This window comes from Mobula hypostoma, chromosome 12 (assembly GCF_963921235.1).
Source record: "Mobula hypostoma chromosome 12, sMobHyp1.1, whole genome shotgun sequence".
NCBI classification, from domain to species: Eukaryota; Metazoa; Chordata; class Chondrichthyes; order Myliobatiformes; family Myliobatidae; genus Mobula; species Mobula hypostoma.
This window is the reverse complement of record NC_086108.1, coordinates 55,003,310-55,030,166: the sequence shown is the minus strand read 5'-3', so window position 1 is coordinate 55,030,166 and position 26,857 is coordinate 55,003,310. Positions and strand designations below refer to the sequence as shown.

The following is a 26,857-nucleotide window of genomic DNA, read 5'->3' as shown; positions in this document are numbered from 1 at the left end:
AAAAGGAAATATTGTTTTTACTTTGGAGCTAAGGCATATTATTTAATTTAATTGAATTGAATTGACTTTATTTCTTACATCCTTTACATACATGAGGAGTAAAAGTCTATGTTACGTCTCCATCGAAATGTGCAATGTACAATCATAGTAATTTGCAATAATTTATAATAAATAGAGCAGTCAATGTAATATAGAGTATACTCAAATCAGCGTGAGTTCATCAGTCTCAACCCCAGATCCATTGATGTCAATTGGGGTTAGCCCATGTCCATTCCTCCTGTAATCCACAACCTGCTCCTTTGTTTTTGTGACATTGAGGGAGAGGTTGTTTTCTTGACACCACTGTGTCAGAGAGATGACTTCTTCCTTGTAGACCACTTCATTATTATTTGAGATAAGGCCAATCAATGTAGTGGCATTGGCAAATTTAATTAGCAGATTGGAGCTGTGGGCGGTGATACAGTCATGGGTATACAGGGAGTAAAGGAGGGGACTCAGTATGCAGCCTCTAACCTCTCCTTCAATACATTTGCGATAAATTCCTTGATAAGGATTGTCATATTCTTATCGGATCAGGAAGTTTATTTTATTCAAATAAAATAGACAGAGCTCCAATTTGCACCTTCATGAAGATTTCACAATATAAACTTTTATGTAAAGGGGACTTTAATATGTGAAGCTGACAGTTATCGAAGTGAATCTGGTGTAGAGGTGACAGGGGACATACATGGAAGACGTTGAACAAGTCTGAAAACCTGCCCGAATCAGTTTAAGGCAGTGAAAATCCTTCAATGAGCAACCAGGAGTTAAACCTCACCCCAATATAAAAATAAAGACATTATACTTGCATGTAATATTTTAACTTGTAGTCACCGACAGCTTCTGGTTTCCATATATTTGTGTGCCATCTGCAGATCATTGTTTCCAATGCACCATCAGTCTGGCATGAAATATTAATTTTTGAGTCTAATTAAAATATCAATATAAAGAAATGTTACAAGTAGTTTTAATGAAGATATGGGAAAAAGATATTTTATATCCTATGCATGATTAAATCCACAAAATAAGTTATTATGAGAGTAATGTTAAAAGAATTGTACACGATATACAACATAAAGACAACCCACCCACTCAACCAACAACTACTTCTCCTACTGTCCTTCTCTTGACTTTGCTTATTTAACTGAAAACCAAAAAGCTGAAATTGCTGGAAATTACCAGAATCACTCAGCAGCTGTAGATAAAGAAACAGAGATAATGTTTCAGATCAAAGAAGTTTCAATAGACCCTAAACTCATGAAGGGGCTTTGACTAACATCATGTCTATACCTCTTTCCACAGAAGCTGCCTGACCTGTTGAGTGTTTCCAGCATTTTCCATTCTTATTTCTTATATAACTATCCAAATAACCATTTATTCCTTCTCAGTCCCTCTAACCTCTCCTTCAATACACGTGCAATAAATTCCTTGATAAAGGTTGTCATATTCTTACTAGATCAGGATTTTTCTTTTGAATTTCCTTTTTACTAATGTGATTGCTGCATATTAGTGAACTTTAGTTATGCTATTCTAAGCAGGTAGAAAAGTATTTCATTTTTCCACTTGCATTCTTCATTTGGATCTTTCATAATCTTAAAGATTAGGATACCTACCTGTTGGCTCATCTCATGCTCTCCTCTCAGGATCAGGGAAGATGATGTGACCAATCATTCTTTTTTTATAGTAAACACTATAATCTAATCTAAACACTGCTGTTCTTCTGAAAACACAAGACAGACTGCACATGCTATAAATCTGGAACAACACACACAAACTGCTGGAGGAACTCAGCAGGTCAGGCAACACCTATGGATAGAAATGAAGAGTCGACATTTAGAGTTGAGACCCTGAAACAGGCTGATGAACAGTCTTGACCCAAAATGTCAACTGTTCATTTCCATCCACAGATGCTGCCTGACCCTCTGCATTCCTCCAGTGTTTTGTGTGTGATGCTTTTCTTGTACAAGTACTTGTTTTCCATACTAAATAATTATCAGGCTATTTTTAAGTGTAACCCAGCACTGTCAAGGGAGGAAGATAAATTTATTTTAAATGGTATAAAAGTGGGAAATAATTATACACCTGTACTAATTGATTAAAATAATATAAGAGATTCAAAGTATTTTAAAGTGTCAGAAAGCAAGCTACTTAATACTTAAAGCAAACCTTACCAATTATAATTATTTCAGCATAGCGAAAGTTACATATACTTCTTTGTTCATCTTGCAGGCAACACTGCAATATGTTGAATCCAGACTGTCCATTTGATGTTACATTGAGGAGAGTGACACTAGTTTCATGATCACTGATTAAAGCATAATTATCTTCTGGAATTTTCTCATGCATATTTAACCACCAGGCTACACTATAATTGGTCAGAGTCCGATTATAGAAAATGCACCGTACAGTGACATCCGAGCCAACAGTTGTCAGCACTTGGGATGGGTAATAAGTAATTTCTGTCAAAAGAAAAATATTTTTCTTAATATTTGCATGTTTATTCATTAGTTCTGTAGCAAATGACAAACATCTTATAAAAGGAAATATAGCAGGGGTTGGCAACCCTTTTGCCTCTGTGGGCCAGATCGCGTATTAATGAGCGGACGGTGGACCAGATAAATGCCATAAAAAACTTGAAATATGGGAATTATCCATTTAAATAAATCTAGTTATGTTTTGCCTCAAATTAATGATAACGCATGCTGGAAAATCATTTGTGCTTGAGGTTGCCTACCCGTGAAATATAGCCTCACCTTTTTCTGCCTAGGATGTTACCGTACGGCGCACTAAAGCTTAATCTACGAAATTGCTGATCGAATCTTAATCTATCTATTCTCTTCTTAAATTGTTCTCATCGCATGGGGAGGCAAGGGTAAAACAGTAGCATAATAAATGCAAAAACTTCCAAAATTACTGTAAGCGAACCTTGCGGAAAGTAGCAACTGCATTACTCAACAGCCACGAAATGCCCATTGACATTAATTCTACATTCATGCATTTTATTTACCCCACATTGCAATCAACATGCTAGATTCTATCACCGGGGGTAATTGACTAACTCACACATCGTAGGAAGGAAAACCAGAGCACCCAGGAGAAAGTCGCACAGATGTAAGGAGAATGTGCAAACTCCAGATAGACGGCACAAAAAATCAGGGTTGAACCCAAGTCACCTCAACTATGAGGCAGCATCTCTACAATTGTGTTAGTACTGCCCAGGTTCTCAGCCCTTACTTTGTTTAAACTAAAATATCTTAAGCACAGTTGGTGATCGTGAGTAGATAAACCCAGGGTTCATCCACACCAGAATTAGGTGAAGGACAACCCAATTAAAACAGTGATGGGGGGGGGGGGGAAGAAAAACACTGAGGAAATTTGAGTTAAGAGCAAGAATAGACAACAAATATATTATTCATTTGCCATTAGAATAAATGTAGAGTTAAGCCTAGGGACTGGTTCCCTAGATCTATTCTATTCCTTCAATAATTTAGTACCAGTAAGATTTTGATAGTATCAAATGGCTTTGTTTTAAATGGTCACAGCTAAGATCTATATGGGTCCCTACAGCAACATTACTTGTACAGAGGAATTGAATGGAGTCATGCTGAGCACATCAATATGAGAATAATGTTAATCGGTAAAGGAGGATGGCAGTTATCGGAATGCAGTCGGGTGCCCAGAGTCTCTGTATTTTCTCCACAGATGCTCAGACTTTCTGCACCACCCCCATGAAGAATGGAGGTTGCAGAGAGTTTAGGCATCTGACGTCAAAATGAAACTGTTAGTGCAAGGAAACAAGAAAGAGTGGCAGAGCATCAAATTAAGCTGCAGCATAGAGGGCAAGGGAAAAGACTGCACAAGGAGAGAAGAAGCAGGGTCAGGAGAAGATGAATTAGATACATTACGGTAAGGGCATGATGAAAATGAATCGGAATCAGAATCAGAATCAGGTTTATTATCACCGGCATGTGACGTGAAATTTGTTAACAGCAGCAGCAGTTCAATACCATACATAATCTAGCAGAGAGAAAAATAAATAATAAATAAAATAAAACATAATAATAATAAATAAACAACTAAGTCAATTTTAGATTTTAAAAATGTGCAAAAACAGAAATACTGTATATTAAAAAAAAGAGTGAGGTAGTGTCCAAAGCTTCAATGTCCATTTGGAAATCAAAGAAGCTGTTCCTGAATTGCTGAGTGTGTGCCTTCAGGCTTCTGTACTTCCTGCCTGATGGTAACAGTGAGAAAAGGGCATGCCCTGGGTGCTGGAGGTCCTTAATACTGGACGCTGCCTTTCTGAGACACTGCTCCCTAAAGAGGTCCTGGGTACTTTGTAGGCTAGTGCCCAAGATGGAGCTGACTAGATTTACAACCTTCTGCAGCTTCTTTCAGTCCTGTGCAGTAGCCCCTCCATACCAGACAGTGATGCAGCCTGTCAGGATGCTCTCCATAGTACAACTATAGAAGTTTTAGAGTGTATTTGTTGACATGCCAAATCTCTTCAAACTCCTAATAAAGTATAGCTGCTGTCTTGCCTTCTTTATAACTACATCGATATGTTGGGACCAGGTTAGATCCTCAGAGATCTTGACACCCAGGAACTTGAAGCTGCTCCCTCTCTCCACTTCTGATCCCTCTATGAGGATTGGTATGTGTTCCTTTGTTTTACCCTTCCTGAAGTCCACAACCAGCTCTTTCATCTTACTGATATGAAAGTGCCAGGTTGTTGCTACAACACCATTCCACTTGTTGGCATCTCACACCTGTACGCCCTCTCATCACCACCTGAGATTTTACCAACAATGGTTGTATTGTCAGCAAATCTATAGATGGTATTCTAGCTATGCCTAGCCACACAATCATGTGTATATAGAGAGTAGAGCAGTGGGCTAAGCACACACCCCTGAGGTGCGCCAGTGTTGATTGTCAGTGAGGAGGATATGTTATCACCGATCCTCACAGACTGTAGTTTTCCAGTCAGGAAGTTGAGGATCCAATTGCAGAGGGAGGTCCAGAGGCCCAGAGACCTCTCAATGATAGATTACTCATGGAAGTCCTTTTCAAGGAATGCATCTGTTTATGCCAGGTTAGGGCTTATGAAATTGGAGGCCAGGGAGGGACGTTGTCCACTCCCATACCTGATCTGATGGTGGTCAATTCCGACACATGGGTTGAAAGTAGGGGTGAGAGTTGGGGGCTATAGATTAAGGCAGAAAGTTCCACGTGTCATAACTCCTAGAGCATCTTGTACAATCTCAGTGTAAATTCAGTTCCACATTTATTAGCAAAGTCTTCACACCATTGTACATCAGTGAATGAATAATCCTTTCAGTGTGCAAATAAAAACATGCAAATTGCTCTGGCAGTAAATTTGTACACGGGCAAGAACAAAGAATTAACTGATCAGTTAATTCAGCTGCAAGTCAACAAATTTTATGTCATATTAGTCAGTAATAATAAATCTGATTCTGATTTGTTGGTATAAGAATAAATTTTGTCCGAACTGGTGGAACTCCCCTTCTTTTGGTTCCGATGCATTATTTCAGAACAGATAGACAAGGCTTCAATTGAAAGACTCAGCTCTGACAGAACAGTATTCAGTGTCTGATGATAACTCCCAAATTGTTCAAGGTTCCATAATGGGGAGTGAGTCAACACATTTCAAACTGAGAGACATGAACTCCACCACTCAACCAACTAGAAGTTGTATTCATTTTATTTTCAATTACAATAACGTGTTTACTTTTTCTATTCTGAAAGGATTATTCATTAACTGATGAACAATAATGTGAAGGTTTTACAATCTATATGTGGAGCTGAATTCTCCCAGAGTAGTGAAACCAGCAAGCTTCTCCATAACTAACACCTGAAAAATATGGCAAATTTCCAAACCCAAACTTGGATAATCATTTCGAGATAACCAAATTTACACAGGCTGTTGTGAGTACCGTGAGTTTTCAGGAAGTTCAGAATTGATGGATTTTGGGATCTTCAAGTCTAGGACTGGGAAAATCCAGAAAGTGTATTAGTAGAGGAGGTTAAGTAATATCATTTGTGTCTGCCTGCAGATGGTTTTATCTGAAATCATTTTAAGATTGCTTCAGTGGCATTTTCCAATGATCTACATCTCCATTTTTATTCAGAACTAGTTTAGATCATTTTACAGATATGCTCTCCAATCCAACATGCCTATTTTCATGGATATATTGCAGGTTGATCTAAAGAAAAGAGTACAGACCTCAAGGAGAGCATCTGCCGATCTCCTAAATGAAAGCAAGTGGTGTGGAGATCCACCAGGGTCATCCACAGAGAAAGCTACAGATAAATGAAATGGGAATTCCTGAAGGTAGGTGTCGCAGCAGGACCCCAGTGGCACCTAAAATGGGGAATTATTCAAAAGGTAAAAAACAAGCCAATTGGGACCAAGGTTGAGGCAAGAGGACAAACTCAACTTGCTCTTCAACAAGCTGAACAGTGGACTCTCCTTTCTTTAAAGATGCTGCTCCACTTACCATTTTATGCAATTGATTCACAGTCATCTCGTAACAGCATAAGTCTATCTATTGACATTGATCAAACAACCCCTCAGAAATAGCTAACAGAGCAGTGTTTAGCTCTCAGTGCAGCCTCTTTCCAAGCTGTACCAGCTGAGACACGTGACAGGAATTTTAAATGAGAAACGCTCAACAGCTTTCAGCTGATCAGAGACTATAAAGGTCACATGTGTCCATTTTCTCAGGAAGACACACAGCAGTAAAAGCACTGACAAACCTTGTTATTCACAGTGGTCAGCTTTTAACATGGAATGCAGCAAGTCACCCAAGCAACAACAGGGTGTAAAATGAAATCCTGGCTCAAGGACATAAATCCATGTTTGCAGAAGTGCCTTGGTTTTCCTGCTCAGTTTCACAACCTTTGATTTAAGCTGGAACAGTGAAACCTTCCACTTCTATACACCCAGTTTATGATCTGTCTTTTTTTTAGCTGAAGTTTTGTGGCACTTAATGGCTTTTGCAGTTTTATAATTATTTTAAAAATCCTAAAATTATTTCAGCAATGAGGGACTTCAGTCTAGAGGACGGATGGGAGAAAATGTGGCTGGTCCCTTTGGAACAGAGGACATTGCAAAAAAAAACATAATGGAGGTACTTAAAATCATGTAGACTTTTGGCTGACAGATAAACTTTTCCTAGTGCCAGACAGATCAAGAGCTTGGGGCCCAAATAATGAACATGTTTGGTAAAAGAACCTAAAGTGACATGAGGATTTTTTTTACGTGAGAGTGATTTGGGTGTTGAATGTACTGCTGGAACAATAGCAGAGGCAACTAGTAAGGCTTTATTTAAAGTCCTAACTTTCCTTCCTGCCAAGCCCAGATAAAGCTGTGTAATGCCCATACCTTTGCCAAAAAATATGCAAAATGATTTATAAATTAATATATTCATGTAGGAGTCTTCCTTATATAACCATAGGACCATATAACAATTACAGCACGGAAACAGGCCATCTCGGCCCTTCTAGTCCGTGCCGAACTCTTACCCTCACCTAGTCCCACCGACCTGCACTCAGCCCATAACCCTCCATTCCTTTCCTGTCCATATAGCTGTCCAATTTAACTTTAAATGACAACATCGAACCTGCCTCAACCACTTCTGCTGGAAGCTCGTTCCACACAGCTACCACTCTCTGAGTAAAGAAGTTCCCCCTCATGTTACCCCTAGACTTTTGCCCTTTAACTCTCAACTCATGTCCTCTTGTTTGAATCTTCCCCACTCTCAATGGAAAAAGCCTATCCATGTCAACTCTATCTATCCCCTCATAATTATAAATACCTCTGTCAAGTCCCCCCTCAACATTCTACATTCCAAAGAATAAAGACCCAACTTGTTCAACCTTTCTCTGTAACTTAGGTGATGAAACCCAGGTAACATTCTAGTAAATCTTCTCTGTACTGTCTCTATTTTGTTGACATATTTCCTATAATTTGGTGACCAAAACTGTACACAATACTCCAAATTTGGCCTCACCAATGCCTTGTACAATTTCAACATTACATCCCAACTCCTATACTCAATGCTCTGATTTATAAAGGCCAGCATACCAAAAGCTTTCTTCACCACCCTATCCACATGAGATTCCACCTTCAGGGATCCATGCACCATTATTCCTAGATCCCTCTGTTCCACTGCATTCTTCAATGCCCTACCATTTACCATGTACCATCCTTCTGGCCCCTTGTATTATCTGGCGCCAATTAGTATCCAGTAAGCACAATTACTTCTATTCCCTTAACCAATACAAGTGACAATATCTACAGTAGGTAAATTTTCCTCTGGGCGAGGTTCCTCATGATACAATAAAGCTTTAACCAGGGAAAATATGTAATTATCATGGCATGAACCAGAAATGAAAAGGACATCCCTCAAAGAGATAAGTTTATGTCCATGGGAAAAAAATAACTAGCATGTAAAAACACATCAAAAACAATTACTTAGGAAATCTAAACAGTCATCCCTTTGGTTAAGTTGTTTGAGCTCAACCACATTTTCTATAATTTTTAATGATAAAGTAAATGCTTAAAAAACAGACATTCTATTTGCTGTCCTGCCTTCTACTTATTGACTACAGCAATGCAATACTTACCCTGTACGTTCACTTGTAGGGGATCACTCCAATCACTCCAAAACCCTGGGCCACTACGACGTTTACAGCGAATGACAATACGATAAGTTTGGCCACTCTCCAAATTATGAAGAATCAAAGAGTTTTGCCAGATATCCTTAACCTATTAGGTAGGATTATCAATATACAAACATTAGAATCAGGAACATGGAGAGATTATATAGGGACAGGGATAGCCTGCTCTGCTTTTTAATAAGGTGTGATTAACTTGATTTTAGATCTCATCCCCACTTCCCTGCCTGATCTCTAATAATAGAATTAAACATATTTAATGATTCCACAGTACTCTAGGGTCAAGCATTTCTGAGATTCGCGACCCTCATAAGAAATTGGTCCTTCTCTCAATTTTAAATGGCTATCCCCTATTCTGAGACAAACACACCAGTTCAAGATTCCTCCACTGGGAAAACACACTCATATCATCCTCCTACCCTTGCCAGTTCCTTTCAGAATCATACGTTTCAGCATCTCCTTGATCTTTTAAGCTCCAAACAGCATGTATTCATTCTGTTCATCATCCTTCATCTGGCAATCCAGGTTGCTCCAGGGATCCATTGTGGATCATCAGCGCATAGATGTGAATATACTTTTCCATAAATAAAGAGTCTAACATGGACTGCAGTACTCCAGCTGTGATCTCATGTAACTGCACTAAGACTTCCTTACTTGTAACCATGTCAAATGCAATCAAGGTCAACATTCCAAACAACTTCCTAATTACTTGGCGTGTTTGCATGCTAAATGTGTGTTATTGTATATAGACAAATAAGTCTCTGTATACACTAACATTTAATATCCTTATACTTAAAAAATAATCTGCTTCCTTCTCTTCTTACCAAAACAGACATAACACTTTCCCACAATATACCCTACCTGCCATCATCTGCCCATTCCTCAAGCTTACATATCCTTCTGCAGGCACGTGTGCTCCTCACAACTTTACTTTCCCATCTTCAATTCATTTGCATACTTAGATTACGCACAGTTACTTCATTGAAACCATTAGTATAGATCGTAATTAACTGTGACCCAGCAATGATCCCCAAAGCAACCCACTAACACCAGCTTGAAATTGGACCTATTATCCTTACCTTCCTCTTATTGCCCGTAACCACATTATTCTGACACATTACCTTCAACTCTACATGCCTTTAATTTGTGCAATATTTTTTGCAGCACCTTCTCCAATAACTTTTGGAAATTTTACATCTCCTAGCTCTGCTTTACCCATCTGGCTGACAACATACTCAAAAGAACTCAAAAACATTAATATACAATGTTTTCTGTTGATAAAATCACAGTACCTCCAAATGCAATGCAATATATATTTTTGCCAAGCAGTTATCACCTCCTTAATATTGGATTCTAGGATTTACCCCACTGTCATGTCCTGTCTTGTCTGTCACTTTTTTCCATTGCTATCTGTGCTGTTTTCTGATCTGCTGAGGCTTTTGGGAATCTAGCAAAATTGTCAACCAATTTGTCCATTATCTTTGTAGCCATCTATGTAGAATCCTAAAATCTATCTATCAGGTCTAGGGGAATCTATCAGCCCTAAGCCCATTAGCCTCTCTAACACATTTTTTCCAGCCATATTAATCGTTAGATTCCTTACAAGTGCTTATAAACACTATTAAGTTATTTGAATAAAAGATAAAGTTTATAAACTTTAAATATACTCATAAACAACAAGAATTCTGCAGATGCTGGAAATTCAAGCAACACACATCAAAGTTGCTGGTGAACGCAGCAGGCCAGGCAGCATCTATAGGAAGAGGCGCAGTCGACGTTTCAGTCCTATAGATGCTGCCTGGCCTGCTGCATTCACCAGCAACTTTGATGTGTGTTGCTTAAATATACTCATGTGTGTTTTACAACAATGATAATAATTAAGCATTATACATTATGGAAAATCTATGTTTATCCAAAAAATAGAATTGTCATCAGCAGAACTTGCCAATCGGAGCTAAAATTACACTTAAAACAAATACATACATTTATATTAAGTCTAGACCAATGCACAAAGATTATGTGTGTGCTTCTGCTAGAAGCTGACACCATACAGTTGTAATATCCTTTTGTCAAAACTACTCTGAAGCCCCATTTAGAAAGCTGTTGTAATTGGATGCCAAGTATACTCTGATAATGAACCTTGGAATATCTTTCCCTTATTCACCTTCTTAAAAAACTATATACCACTGGCTTCGTGAAAAAGGAACGTTTTGTCAAAGAATTGGACAGAGAAGAGATCCAGAAATACAAATGGGCGGTTCTCAAAATAGGGGTTTGAGGTAATGGCAGTTGGTTTATTGTTGTCACATGTCCAGGATACAGAAAAAAATTGTTTGTATCCCATCCAGACAAACTATTCCATACATATTTCATGAAAAAAGAAAAATATGCAAAACATAGTTTTACATTTATAAAGAAAATGATATGCAGGTACACAAATGAAATGCAAGGGCATGATGAGGTAGACTGAGAAATCGAGTGTTCAGCAAGTCCATTTAAGAGTGGATTGGGGGATAGAAGTTGTCCTTCAGCCTGGCAGGTACATGTTCTCAAGCTTGGGGGGAAGGAGTCAAAGAGAAGTAGATTGAATCAATGGTGAGTGGAGGGTGCAGTGTCAGGGAATGGTCACAGAGGAGACTTGGCTCAGACCCTGGACAGGGAGTGGAGGTGTTGGGTCTGGTGTAAGGTGGTGCTGTCAATTGATGTGGCAATTCAGTCAAGATCAGGGCCAATCAGTTGGACAGCTAATCATGGACTATGAGGATATCCGCAGTGAAATGGCTGCAGTGGGAATGAACACCAAGAATAATTACCAAGACCCTAGTTTGGGTTCTGAGCAGTAACCCTGGTGAGGTCATCCCACCTACAAATAGCAACTAACCAGATCTCAACCCTTTAGTTCAGCTCCTACGTAAGAGGGAAACACAGAAATGCAGGAAGAACAGAGCCATTCAGGCAGCATCTGTGGATAGAGAAACCTGCTCATCAGAACTGTAAAAGAGAAAAAGCAAGTTTATTTAAGCAACAAAGAAAGTAAAGAGGACAATGGATAGAACTAAAGGAATGTCTATAAAACTTCCATTGAATAGATAGTGAGGCTCCTTTGCCTATGGAATATATTGCTAATTTTGAGAGGCACAGGTAATATTGTATGGTCTGGCATATTGGAATGTACTGAGCAAGCCCCAATATACAAATGTACAAATGAAAGAAAGGAGGAATTGAATAGTAAGTGCAAATGGCCAGTCTTAAAACAGAAAGAGCAAGTTATCTGAAACTGGGGAATTCAATACTGAGTCTTGCAATGCACAAAAAAATGGAGGTGTTGTTCCTCGAATGTGCTTTGGGCCTCACTATAGCAGAGTAGGAAAAGGGTCAAAGTGGGAATAGGGTGGTGAATCAGGACAGGCAATGAGAACCTTAGGAGCACTGTTGCAGACTGAATGCAAGTGTTCGGTAAAGTGATCACCCAGTCTGAATCTGGTTACCCCAGTGCAGAGGAGACCACATTGCAAATACCAAATGAAGAAGACTAGATTGTAAGAAATGCAAGTGAATCATTGTTTTACCCGAAATGATTGTTTGAATCAGTGGATGGTGGGAAGGAAAGAGGTGAACAGATGGGTGTATTTTCTCCTGTTGCATTGGAAGGTGCTGTGGGAGACGAGTGTTTGGTGGAAGTGTAAGAGTGAGCTAAGGAGTCATGAAATAAGTGGATCCTGTTGGTGTGTATTTAATATTTCAGTAATACTTAAGTAATCTTGTAAAAATGTTGTTGATTAAGCATTCTTGTTTGTTTAAATAATTCATTACAGGTTATATGTAAAAATACGCGAATTGCATATGTCACGACACTACCATGTGATACGAGCGCGCCTCGCTTAAAGATAGAATCGCACATTTCAGACTCCAGTGTCTTCCTCTGGATTCATTTAATATTTTGAAGTTACAAAATGTAACAGTAGCAACAAGGTATTTTTAAAACAAACTCGAAAAGGCTACCAACCTGTTAAAGAGAAGTGAAACTTCCAAGTTAAAAAAAAATATAGTGAGGAACAGTGAATCAGTGAATAAAAAATACAGCCCAGCACTTACAGAAACCTTCAAGTTAAAGATAAGGTAGTAAACACAAGTATTCACGGGTTCATTAAGATTGAGTAGAGGTTGATAATAATCATAAAAAATAGCAGAAATGGCTGTCTACATCAGAAAAATTGATGTGTTTCATTGCTCAACAGATAACTGGCTTATGTATACTGAGCTGACTGAACAGTATTTTGAAGCAAATGAAATAGCCAGTGAGAAATGAGAACCAATTTTGCTGACACGAGGAAATCTGCAGATGTTGGAAATTCACTTCAAAGTTTAGCTGCTCCAACGAAACCAGTGGAAATTAGCTTTGCTGCCATTGTGAAAATAATGCAGGAACACTTATAACCAAAATCATTGCAAACTGTTTTAGGCTTCGTAAGTAGAATCAAAAGGAAGGGGATTCCATTTCAGCATACATGGCTGAATTGAAAAGAATGTCTCAACATTACCAGTTCAATGTTGAGGCTAATGATACTGAAAGATCAATTAGTTTGTGGAATCTTACAAGAGAGCATTCAAAATGGCTGCTAGCTGAAGGACAGCTTACATTGAAAAAAGCAGTTGAAATTGTCACAATTGTCAGGAATTAAAGTAAGTATGAACAAAATTGCAACATCTAAACAGAAACTGGTCTGGCCAAACAATACACCAGACCAATGTAGATTTAAAGGTGAAATCTGCAGAAAATGCAACAAAGTAGGACACATACAAAGACCATGTCAGGCAGACCAAAATAAGTGGACTGTGCAGGAAAGAGAAAAAGCTAGAGTTTCAAAATGAGAACTAATCTACATGCTGTTGATTAAAAGTCTGATAATGGCAAGAATGACACAGGACTGGGATCTTTTGAGGTATACAATTTAAAAACTAACAATAGACAAGCAACGTGATATACACCAGAAGTGAACAGCAAATTAATTAAAATGAAATTGGACACAGGTTTGGCTCTTTCAGTCATTGCACAAAATGATTTTGAAAGGCATTTCAAAAGCACTGAACTGAAACCTGCAGATATCCAATTAAGAAATTATATAGGAGAAAAGTTAACTCCTGTGAGAATGACATTCATGACAGTGAAATGCAAAAACCAGCAAGCCACATTGAGTTTGTATGTGGTAAAAACAGGAGGGCCAGCATTGTGGGGACGTGATTGGCTGAGACAGCTACAACATGATTGGAGATCCATTCATCATTTGCATGCCATATCCCCTGCAATAAAGCCAACTAAAAGTGAATTAAGAAAGGTACTGGATGATGCCAAAACTATCTCCATGCTGTGCAGCATGAATCGTGGCCCAAAAGTGGGCAAACAGGTATTGGTGCCAACCTTTGTGCCTCTGGTTGGAAAGCATATTGGACCAAGGAAGGGCCTTGCTGGCCAGTGGTATTGTGAAAGTAATAAAAGCAGTGGTCTGACTACAACAGTTTTTGTAGCCAACATATCTGAGAAAGCTTCTGATGTATTAAGCCGGCAGTTACTTGCGAGATGTGGCTTGGTTTTCAGCTGGAAGAGAGTTAAACAGCTTCAGAAAAATGCAAACATTCCGCTTTTGTGAGTATAAGGAACCAAAATTTACTCTGCGTGCTTAAGGTAATTGCATGAACTTCAAGAGGGGGACAAATAGCTGCTTGTCCAAATAGATGCAAAGATCAAAGCCCAGCGGGATGAATGGAAGGCCAAAAAGAAAGCAGTCAATGCAGATACAAAAACAGAGGATTCATTGGGGAATGTTGTGGATGAGGAAACCAAGAGGTTAGATCAGATTGTAAAAGGAGCAATAGAAGGATTAGTAAGAGAATATTTCAGTGAACTAAATGGCCCTTCTCAAGATCAGATGCACAAACTGGAAGAAGGAGGAAGGAGAAGAAAGGTATCCTGAGCTGTCAAAACCATTTCCTGCAGTCTTAGAGCCAACTCCTACAACCATCATGGAGGAGGCCCAAGAAACTGAGATTTTTTTTCACAGCCACAAGTCTCACCTGCCACGCAGAGTAACCTCCCTTTTCAGGAAAGATGTTATACCACAAAAGTAACAAAGCCTCCACGGCGACTAAATCTTGATGCCTGAATGGGACAATCAAAATTTACTATGCTGTGGATGTCTGTATATAGTAGTTATATTATATAGTATACTGTGTATACAGTATAGTTGAGATGCATTCTATATTGAGTTTATAGCTAAGAAGGGAGAGTTGAGCATTTAATATTTCAGTAATATTTGAGTAATCTTGTACTGTAAATATGTTGTTGATTAAGCATTCTTGTTCATTTAAGTAATTCATTGCAAGTTATATGTATAAATACGTGAATTGCATACGTCATGACACTACCATGTGATCTGTGTGCACCTCACTTAAAGTAATACCTGGTTAGACACACATTACGGGCTCCCATATCTTCCTTTGTAATAGTTTAACGTTCTGAAGTTACAAAACATAACACCTGTGATATGCAGAAGTGGGACAAGAGGGGCTGATGTGACTGATGGGAGATATCATATTGGAGCTGGCCACTCTTTTATTAAACAAGTTATTATCATATATACATGTCTGCGCAGGTGTAATCAAAAACTTACTTGCAGCAGCACCAGAAGCACATGGCATCAACTAAGCAGCATTCCCAAGAAAACATAAATTAAACATAAATTATGCATATTTTTTACAAGAAAGAACACAATTAGAACAAAAAAGGCAATTTTAGTGCAAAGTGATTAAAGCGGTCATGGTGTTGCTAGGCTTTGCCAGTTGGTTCAGGAACCAATTGGTTAAAGAGAAGTAGTGTTCTTGAGCCTGGTGGTGAAGGATTTCAGCTTTCTGTAATTCCGCTCAGTGGTAGTTGCAAAAAGTCAGTATGGCTTAGATGGTGGGGGAATCTTTGATTGTCCAATAGTTGATATCAGTAGCTTAGAAGTGTGTCATTTGATTCCACTGGTTGTGCCTGGTGGCCCCCCTTTGTATGTGGATCATATGAAGAGAAAATCTGGACTAGAAGTCCAAAGGTGCATTAATCATAACTGAATGTTGATAAACTGAAGGTGCCATGCACAAAAACATTGTGCCAGGTGATATAAATCAGTCGTGGATGGTCCCAAGTCCAGCTGTGAAAAGAGGATGGTTGGATATGGGGCTACAAACCCCATCCCATAAAATCCCAGAACTACAGAAATGCCAACAGAAGCTCCAAAGGCTTTGTCCCTGGGAGAGGAAGGATCTTCATCTAGAAGTCAAGAAGATGGGCTACACCTGTGGACAACTTGTACACCTGGGCTGGCCCAGGACTGAGGACTCGGGCAAGCTGCTGTTGGCGGTCAATGCCCCATTAAGGGTGATGAGCTCAAGAAGAAGAAGGTGATATAATATCACAACACATAATTCTCAATGGCCTATGAACACATGCGATAAGCTGAATACCTTGTTCTTCTCTTTTTACATGGCTGAGTTGATGCAATTGTTTGCTACTACAGTGTGACAGACGGTCTCACACATTGGGAAAAGTACAGGACTTCCTTTGGAAACAAAGAGGAAAAATAGCTGGCAAGATAATTTGAATCAGGGTTATATACCAAGATGTCCTTAAACAGTACTATTAATGATCAAAAATATGCCACACATTTATCGAAGATGCGAAGAAAATATTGTCAAAGCTGTTTGCACAAGGGTTTTGGAAATAATTGTTTAATTTTTTGTTTGAAAATGATAATAAATGGACAAATATATTTTCTAAATAAAATTAGCATACCTTCCAGACCCTCTCTGGGTTGCCTGTGGAGTATTTTACCTCAAACTGGAGGAGGTATGGTTCAGGGTTTGGGCTTGACCAACTAAGGTTGAAAATTCCTTCAACTGTCATTTCAGTCTGAAGATTCTGGGGAGGATTTACCTTCACTGCAAATTACAAAGAGAAAAAAATCATTGATACAATTAAGCTGACTGACATTACAGATAATCCCTGCAAAATCCAAAACTATTATTTTATTTCCAATAAGAAAACATTCAGATTCAATTTACGGCATTTTCCATTACTATCTGGAATTTCAGAGACTACAGTTATTTTTTCTCTTTCAAATTTGCTAATGCTTCCTTTCCTATTATATCTGAAGAATCTTAAATCTAGCACAGGACAAAGAAAGTTTGAAAGACACCTGGCTACTATTGTTAACTCCTTTCAGAATGCAGGCTGCTTTTGTGACTTCCTGTTCAGTTCATCAATTTGCAGCGCACTTTAGCAAGTGGACCTACAGAGGAGCTCTCATCTTTTCAAATTCTTAACAAGTCTGGGCTAACCACATGGATCAAGATGACATGCAATTTCATGCCATCAGATTGGAGCCATCTATTCAAAGATCCACCACTCAGAACAGCTGAATGCCCATTTTGGCACATATAATGGTCCTCACAGTTTGACAGAGTGCACTTTTTTAAAAATACCTTTTTCTTTGGAAGATAATCATTTGATCAGTTCCTCCACAATTTATAATTATTACCTGCTACGGTTTTTCAATATATGAGCTTTTCTTTGTTCCTTCCAAGTAGCTTCTTTTGATCTTATTCTTTCACCTACATCAATTTTCTGTCAAGATTTCCTTTTCAGTATTTACTCAGTATGATGTGGCAGATAAAAGAAAGTTATACCTTGTTTTGAACATGGTTGAGTTTGTCAAGCTTGTGATGGCATGGCAGGTTAATGTTTCTCATAAAATGTTGAATTGACTCAGGTCTTCACTGACTTGACAATAATAATATCAAACTCTTTATTAAAGAAATATTCAATAAAGCAAGAATTAAATTAACCTTGAGAAGTGATTCCTGAAAAATGCTTGGATCCAAGGCAAAACTGACAAAAATAATAATCAAATTATCAAAGAGGAGTTGGTAAAAGTTTTTCTCACATGCCTCAACATTGTGTCCTTTTTGAAACTGAATATTCCATTCAATATGGTTTTCTGTTCAGACTTACAACTCCCATTATTTTACATAATCAATGAGAATACTTAGAGACAATGAAGAAAATAATGCAGCGCTGACTATTTTACTGACCAGAAATATATTTGTAACCTAGAACAGAAAAAAACATAATTGTCTAAGGCATGCAAAGTTCTGCATTAGGCAGCACAGCAAGTGCTTTGCATATATTATAATAATCAATTCTTTGTGACTGATGCATAATCAAGATTCTTGTCATCTTTCATTGATTAAGGTCTCTCCTTCCTGAAAGCACTTTGCTGAAAGTTCCAATGTAAAATTTTGTTATCTGATTCTTAGTGGGAAATATGTGCATTCATATGAGCTTATTCTTTCAAAGAGACTATTGTACCACAGCAACTGTACACCTTCACACTTTAGTAAGTTCTTTATTTTGAATAATGTATAGAATGTTAATTTAATTACCCCACCAGTGAAGAAACATTTTCTCACCCAGGCGGGTTTTGGTACCTGTAAGTCACTTCCTGTAAGGATGCTAAAGGAAGAAACATCAACATACTAAAAATATTGGATATGGATTTAAGAACCAGGCTATAGATCAAAGTGCAGGAAGCTGAATTGAGGTTGGACAGCTCTTTTTTAACTGGCGGATACTGTGCATTTCTATACATTGCAACAGAGTCATAACACAAAGATTTTTACTCCCTCACATTGTGTGATGGGTGGAAGATTTAAACAAATTCTAATTCTAATTCTACTTGATAGAATGAATGCCCCGCTTCTGTGGTGTAAATTTCCTTTGTTTATTAATTCTGCATTGTGCATCTGAAAGCAGCAGCCAGATGACACAGAGATTGTAAAGAAGTGGGGAAATTAAGCTTTAAATGTTTGAAACTCCCAGCAACATGATATTGACTGTCGTTAGCAAATTGCTCAGGAAAGGCTACCCAAATGTGTTGGCTGCGTTAGACATGCAACATTTGAAGGAAAAATCAAGTTTACCCACAAGAAGTGAAAAATGAATCTGCTGAGCTGTTGGCCATAGAGGCAGAACATTTGTGACTCATTGGCTCTGCCCTTTTCAAATAAATGTAAAGTTATTTATTCACACGGCACGATTTGGGTCACATGTTCCAAATATTTATTTTCTACTAAGTTAAGCACTGCCAAAAGACAAACTAACTGATTTTATTCTATTAAGTAGAATTGTAATCTATTAAAATAGGGGATATTTGACTTGATTCTTAATAAACCAGTATCGTGAGCACCAAAGGGTAGTCATAATTTGCATTTTGTTCAGACTTTTAAAGTGCCTGGGGTGAGAAATGGAACTATATTGCTGTAGCTAAGACACATTATTGATGTAGAGCAGAAACTAGCATACAACAAAGGTAAGAAAAGAAAGGGGTTCAAGTAACTTGGACTGAGGATAGGAAAATGCCAACATTCAGAATGGGTTGTTATAAAGAAAAGAGACAATAGGAAGCTAGCCCAAAAGGACAAATAAACAGGTCTAACATGGGCATGGTTGAGCTATGTCAGGAGAAAAACAAAATCCCTGCCTTTGATGGAGAAACTTTCCTTGCTGCCAATGCCAACTTCAAGTCTTTTGACTAAATCCCAAGCCGATGAAGGGATTGATTTGCAGTGCACCATATTGATGAGTGCAAAGTATGGGAAGAGAAAGAACATCGAGTTGTTATTTGTAAAAGTACTGCAACACCCTAAAGTAAAATTGAAAATATTCATTCCACATGTACCTCCGGTTAACAAATTCTTCAGATAAACGAGTCTGAAAACTGAAAAATTGAATTCACAAAAAAAAAGATTTTGGGTCCCAAACCTTATACCAAACAAACTATACCAGGTTTCAGAGTGGATCTGGAATTTACTGTGGTGAAAGGCAGCTGAAAACATTATGGAAAATTTCACATAAAATTGATTTTATATCCACCTTTACTAAGAGTGTATCTCTTCCAATTTCCATCTAATTTGCAGGAGATCCACTTACATTCCAGTGAAGTGTAATAAAACATCATATTGGCTAACCAAAAGTGCCACATAATTGGGCTACAGTATGGACGACTGATCTGAAATATCTTCAAAGGTATTCTATGTTTTACAGAAACTAATGATGATGTTACTCTGCTCACTTGAAGTGAAACGCTGTTTGCTCTAAATGTGCTCCATCCAATATCTTAGCTGCCTGAAAACTCTTAAAATGTAAAATCAAGCATACGAGTTATTTTCCATAAACTTTTAACTAACTCTTTCTTCCACAGTCAACAGACTTTAAAGGTTTAGTCAAGGGTCATTCAACCACCATTAGAAATAATACTTTTTCTCAGCCTGACCAGATGAAATACTTGTGATTCAGATCAGGGGAGGGGATGGTGCAATTCATTACATGCTGCTCCACACACACAATTATTAATGTAAGCTGAAGTGTTTGCTCTGCTTCTCATTTCATCCTTCATGGTAATACACTCAAAATTGTTTATTGCATTAAACACTGCAAGAGCATAATTCTTCCAGACTTACCTACATTTATTGGCATGACAAACATCAAAGGTGACTGCAAAGTTCCAGAATTGGTAATCAGCTCTATCCAGATGAAATACTTGTGATTGAGATCGGGGGAAGGGATGGTGCATTGAATTACTTGCTGCTCCACACAACTACTACTGTAAGTTGAGGTGTTGCTTTCCTTCTGGTCAAATAACCTGCAAACAGCAGATGCAAAAGACAACTCAAGTACCAATTCGCAGTGGAACGGGGATGTCAGAGAAGGCCTTTACTCTTCAAGATCAGTAATCTCAATATTGTAAACAAAACCTATGTAGCTGTAAGCACTCAATACATGTGGTAGTAACCGCAGTTAACGTTCCTACCAGGCACTCTTTCAAGTCTAAAGGTTTAGTTCTGTTAGCTGATTGTATTCCTTTGACAATTCCGAAGTATAGCACAGGCCAATAATAATCAATGAGTTAATATGTGAAGTACACCAGGTTGTCAGCTGCTATTGAACTATACTCCTCCCTGAAGCAGTACTCTCAGAAATGTAAACAGGGATAAATAGGACAAGATGTCCACAATACGTGATCGCCCCGCAATGTGATTAAACAGGGAGCTAATCTTAAAATGTGGGACATGCACAGGAACAGGCCTTTGGCCCACCATGCACTGAACTAATTAAGCTAAATGCTGCCTAATTAAATCCCTCCTACCCAGACATTAGCCTACTAAGTACATATTTTCCTCCCTCCCAACCCCTTCAGCTTTCATAGGGATTTCTCTCCACAAGACTCCTTTGCCTACTCATCCCTCCCTATTGATTTCCCTCCTGGCACTTATCCCTGCAAGTGTGACAAGTGTCCTCACACCTACTCCCTCATTACGATTCAGGACCCCAAATAGTCTTTCCAGATGAGGTGACACTTCACATGCAGGTCTGTTTGGGTCATCTACCATATCCCATGCGCCCCGTGCAGACTCTTCTGCATTGGTGAGGCCCAGTGTGGATTGGGGGTCTTCTTTGCCGAGCAACTTTGAACTCTCTGCCATAAAAGGCAGGATCTCCCGGTGGCCACCCTTTGAATTTGACTTCCATTCTGATATGCCTAGGCATGGTCTCCTCTTCTGCCATGATGAGGCAAACTCAGGTTGGAGGAGTAACACCTCATACTCCTTTGAGGTAACATCCAACCTGATGGCATCAACGTTGATTTCTTTAGCCCAGTAATTTCTCTTCCTCTGTCCTTCTGTCATTTTCCTTTCTTCATTCTGACTACCCTCTCACTGCTTCCCTTCTCTTCTCACCTCCTCTGATTCCTCTCCTCCTTCCCTTTCTTCCATGGTCCACTGTCTATTCCTATTAGATTCCTTCTTCAGCCCTTTACCTCTTCCACCTATCATCTGCCAGGTTCTCACTTCATTCCTCCTACCTCACCAACCCACCCACCTTCTCTCTCACCTATCATCTGCCAGCTTGTCCCCCTTGCCCTCCCCGACCTTCTTATTCTGGTTTTTGCCCATTTCATTTCCAGTCCTGATGAAGTATCTTGGCCTGAAACATGAACTGTTTATTCCCCTCTATTCACACTGCCTGACTTGCTGAGTTTCTCCTGCATTTTGTGTGTGTTGACCAGACATGGTCGATTTCCCTCCATTCTCTGCATACTCAAATGCCTATTTAAATGTCTCAAGAGCCCACATCGTATCTGCTTCCACCACTCTGCAAAAGAAATACTTGCACCAAAGATCTCTTTTCAACTTTTCCATCTGATGATAAATGCATGCCCTCTTGTATTAGAGAGATCAAATCTGGGAAACAAATACCAGCTGTCTACTTATACTTCACATCATTTTGTAAACTTCAAGTCTTCCCTCAGCTTTCATCACTCCAAAGAAAATCTTAATTTGTTCAACATCTCATTATAGCATATGCCTTCTAATTCAGTTTAATCCATTCTAAATTTTTCAAAGAAGCACAATCCAAAATCACAATAAGACTTTTAAAGTCATTTAAATTTATCAACATTCTTTTCCTGAAATGTCTTGTTAGATTGTAACTGGAAAGATGGCAACTTCTTCCTTAAAATAAAACAGACAACTGATTCTAATCTATCCTCTCCTTAACAAACAAACAACATAATCCTTGGTGATTTTTAAAAAGTGGATTGAATTGTTTTTAACCTATAGGCATCCGTTAGTCTCGTGAGACCATGGATTTGCGCCTTGGAAGGTTTCCAGGGCGCAGGCCTGGGCAAGGTTGTATGGAAGACCGGCAGTTGCCCATGCTGCAAGTCTCTCCTCTCCACACCACCGATGTTGTCCAAGGGAAGGGCACTAGGGCCAATACAGCTTGGCACCAGTGTCGTCGCAGAGTAATCTGTGGTTAAGTGCCTTGCTCAAGGACACAACATGCTGCCTCAGCTGAAGCTCGAACTAGCGACCTTTAGATCACTAGACCGATGCCTTAACCACTTAGCCACACGCCAACACAGCTGAAGGTTCTCTGGTGAACAACTGATGAGCAACCATCCAATTTTTGATACTATCAGACTTGTTTGCAAACACTTTGAAAGTTGCAAGTCAGATGCTAGTGCAATAGAGTTTAAACTCCACCACTGGCAGTGGAACGTAGATCATAAAGATCAATTGCTCAGTGTGCTCTGGAAGAGAAATAGTGAAACTAGACTAACTGAACAGACAGAACAGATGCACTTGGCATCCACTTCACAGTTTTACAATAGGGAATGCAGTTTATTTTTAATTACTCTTTGTAATTTAATGTTTTTGATTGAACTTTATTTCTTAGCATTTAAGTCTACTTGAGGAGTTTTCAGTATTTCTTCTACAGACTGGAAGTGCACCTCCTTGAGGACCACTCACCACCAAGAACCAGCTCCAATACAGATTGTGGTCAGGGGCAGAAGCATCTAGGCCACTGGATCATCAGTCACATTTCCAAGCAGCAGGAAACCTGGCTGACATTAACCCCATGCATCATCTTCATCATGTCAAAATATTACAAAGGGGACAGCAGGTTTATATTTGTTAATTCATTTTCAGGATCTGGAGTTCCACAATTTAAACCAAATCAATTTTCAAATCAAGTTAACATGCAAGCCGCAGGGGACTCCTAAGCTAACTACACTTGTCCTACTTGAAAGGTTGCCGTTATAGCTCGGCAGTTAACTGTTGTGGATGTTGTAGTTAGTTCACACTTTAACCACTGTGCAATGTTGGTAGAGGAATGAATATTTGGGGTGCTGAATGGGTCCTGGATGGTGTCAAGCTAGTTGAGAGTTGTTGGACTTATATTCACCCAGGAAAGCAGAGAATATTCCATCATATTCATGAACTGTGCCTTGTATGTGGTGGAATGTCTTTGAGTTGTTAGGAGGCAAGTCATTTGCCTCATGATCTCTTCCTCTGACTTATTGTAGCACGGTATGAATCCGGCTGGTTCAGCTAGTTTTCTGGTTCTGGTTAATGATGACCACAGAAATACAGCACTGCTGATGAAGAACTCAACAATGGTAATGCCATTGGATTTCACGTGTAGGTGGTTAGATCCTTTCTTGTTGGAGAGTGTCTGCCTGGTACTTTCATGCCACAAGTGTTGTTACCAGGCCTGAATGTTGTATTGCTGCATGTTGGCATGGCTGCCTCATTCACTGAGGAATTTTATGTGCAATTGAGCATGGTATAGTCATCCCCATACATCCCCACCTCTGATACTATGCTGGATGGAAAGCCATCTTGGATAAAGCCCTCCCAACCATTGAGCACATATACATGAAACAATGTCGTAGGAAAGCAGCATCTATCGTCAGAGGTCCTCACCACCCAAGCCATGCTCTTTTCTCGCTGATGCCATCAGGTAGAAGGTACACGAGCCGCAGGACTTGCAATACCAAGTTCAAGAACAGTTACTACCCCTCAACCATTAGGCTCTTTAACAAAATGGAATAATTACACTCACTCGCCCATGCACTGAAATGTTACCACAACCAATGATTTCACTTTAAGGACTCTTTATCTTGTTATTTCATGTTCTCGTTATTTATGGGTATTTATTTTCTTGCATAATTTATTGTCTTCTGCACGCTACTTGATCTTTCATTGATCCTGTCATAGTTACTATTCTATAGATTTGCTGAGTATGGCCATAGAAAAACGAATCTCAGAGTTTGATGTGGTGACATACATGTACTCTGACAATAAAATTTACTTTGAACTCTTCGAACTTTGATGAAGCAGCCAAAGTTATTTGCCAGACAACTAAGAAGTTGCCAAAATAAATATTCTCTAATCCTTACAAGCAGCCAATTGAGAAAGGCCCCATTTCAGTTTCATCTGATTCTTAGTAGATTTGATTCATCCTTTTTATTCATGGACCAGTTTGCTGTGGAATCATGCCAAAGTTAGCAGTCAATGTTGTTCTCCAATAACAGAACATAATGTCATTGGAAGGCAGCAACTTCTACTTTTACACAAATGTAACTGAGGTCACCATGAATGGAATTTCAGGCATTGATCCATATCGCATTACTTTGAGAATGGCCTCCAAGTATCCCACAGCACTGCCGGAAACAAAATCAACCTTGGTCTATTTTCTGGACTTCAGGGAATTTCCTTTGGCTAGATTATGTTACCAAAAAAGATTATTTAGTTTGTTAACTTACAGCTGATTTTGATGCTTCATTCTGTACTTTGCAAACTTGCTCATTTTCCAACCTTCTGGGTCCAATGTACAGACGAACAATGTTAGGTCTTCGGTTGCCCAACACTTGATGTCGATTCTTATACCTGACAAGGATAAATGATTAACAAAAAAAATCCAATGAAACCCAAGAAATAGAAAAAGTTCATGAAAAAATAAAGTTAAATAGTTCCTGCTCTAATGGTTCAGTGTAGAAATGTATCCTGTGATGTGAAATCAAACATCGTGCAGGAATATTGCACCTATGACGGGCTGAATAAAGGTAGCTCTGGACATCCAATTGATCCTGGACCCTTTTGACTAAAAGAGTAATGGAAAAAATACTTTGTTTTCCTGCTCCTCATTAATGCATTAATGGGTCATGCTGTAGCAATCAAAATCATCTGAGCAATATAATCATTTTAACCAATCTAATTTGAAAATGAGCACGTGCTAGTCAGTAACCTGAACTGCAGTTAATAGCTCAGACACTGAGTGTTTTAGGATTTCTGGGTTTGTTTTAACTCCTCATGTTTGCTGATGAACAAGTAAAGCCCAATTCACATACTGCAATGACAATACACAATTCACCAATGGTAAAATTTTTACTCTCCTCACTAGTTCTGTAATATTTTCCCCAACCTCTGGATAAAAACATAAATCTCAATCATTTAATTCTAGTTTTCAAAGATAAACTTCCAAGAAACAGGAACATTGTTTCAACATGGATTTCACTTAAATAGTTTATCAACAAGCTGAAATTAAAGTGTATCTATATACTACCAAAACTCTCATGCTCTGTCTGTCTGTTTGTGGCCTCCAATTAGCACAAACGGTGCATTACAGTGGTACTTTTTTTGGCTAAATCGAATTAAAATGCGCTAACTTACAGAATGCAGGCAAAGTTCAGGGTTATATATTTGTATAAAATTGCTCATTCGCCAAAATAAACAGGCTCCCTTTTAACCCGAGACCCGATCGGCTAACATGGAAGTCGGGGCACGACAGCCCGACGCATGCGCACGGCCAGCCTCAGCAGCGACACCTACTGGAGCAAAAGGGCAGGGCAGCTCTATTTCGAGGGGTCACATTCTGCTAACACCATCATCAGCATGTGCAGGATTGGGACAGATCTAACTGCCACCCATCAATAAGAGATAATTAAATCTTATTGTAATGACATACTTCCAGACACCCATAAAACCCTCTGCTGCAGTCAAAAGACAGCAGTGACTATATCACATCCATTTAGGAGAGCACCAACCACATCATCAAGAATAAGCAGCATCCTTTGGTGTTACTGTTTCGTATCTTCTATCCAGCATTAGGGTAAAAAAATGGTTAGCCTAATTATGCTGTGTGGAAAGGAAGGGGGACATTATGGTCAACAGATGACGCTAAAAGTCATCAGGAAGCGGCAAGAGTAGGGAGGGAACAAGAAGCGGATGAGGCCAGGGCCGCATGACTCCGGGATCAAAGAGTCAGGACAAAAGAAGATGAGAGAAGAAGAGACAGAGGAGGAGAGGCATGACAAACAACAGTGAATTCAGCACTGACCTCTGTGGTACACCACTAGTCAAAGGTCTCCAGTCTGGAAAAACAACTCCATTACTATCCTCTGACACCTACTACCAAGCCAATTTTCCAGCTTATCCTGGATTCTATGTGATCTAACCTTCCAAACCAGCCCGCCCAAGATCTTATCAAAGGCCTTACTGAAGTTCATGTATACAAGTCTACTACCCTGCTCTCTTCAATCCTCTTGATCAACTTTTAAAAAACTGTAACATTGGTAAGATTCAATTTCTCACACACAAAGCCATGCTGACCATTTCCAGTCAGCCCTTGCCTTTCCAGATCCTGGTAGATCCTGTCCCTCAGAATCACCTCCAA

The 26,857-nt window shown here is 39.0% G+C and overlaps 1 protein-coding gene across 10 annotated transcripts in view; it reads right to left on the bottom strand.

Moving 5' to 3' along the window:
• Positions 1–26,857, bottom strand: part of lepr (leptin receptor) — a 135,754-nt gene that overhangs the window by 66,132 nt on the left and 42,765 nt on the right. For 9 of the 10 annotated variants that reach the window (XM_063064153.1, XM_063064148.1, XM_063064157.1 and 6 more), the window contains 6 exons: positions 24,948–25,071; positions 20,296–20,477; positions 16,571–16,716; positions 8,689–8,830; positions 2,211–2,498; positions 849–966 (listed from right to left, as the gene is read on the bottom strand). In XM_063064153.1, the coding sequence (XP_062920223.1) occupies positions 849–966; positions 2,211–2,498; positions 8,689–8,830; positions 16,571–16,716; positions 20,296–20,477; positions 24,948–25,071 (1,000 nt within the window). The remainder of the gene's footprint in view (positions 1–848; positions 967–2,210; positions 2,499–8,688; positions 8,831–16,570; positions 16,717–20,295; positions 20,478–24,947; positions 25,072–26,857) is intronic. The other variant, XM_063064149.1, reaches the window with a different exon arrangement.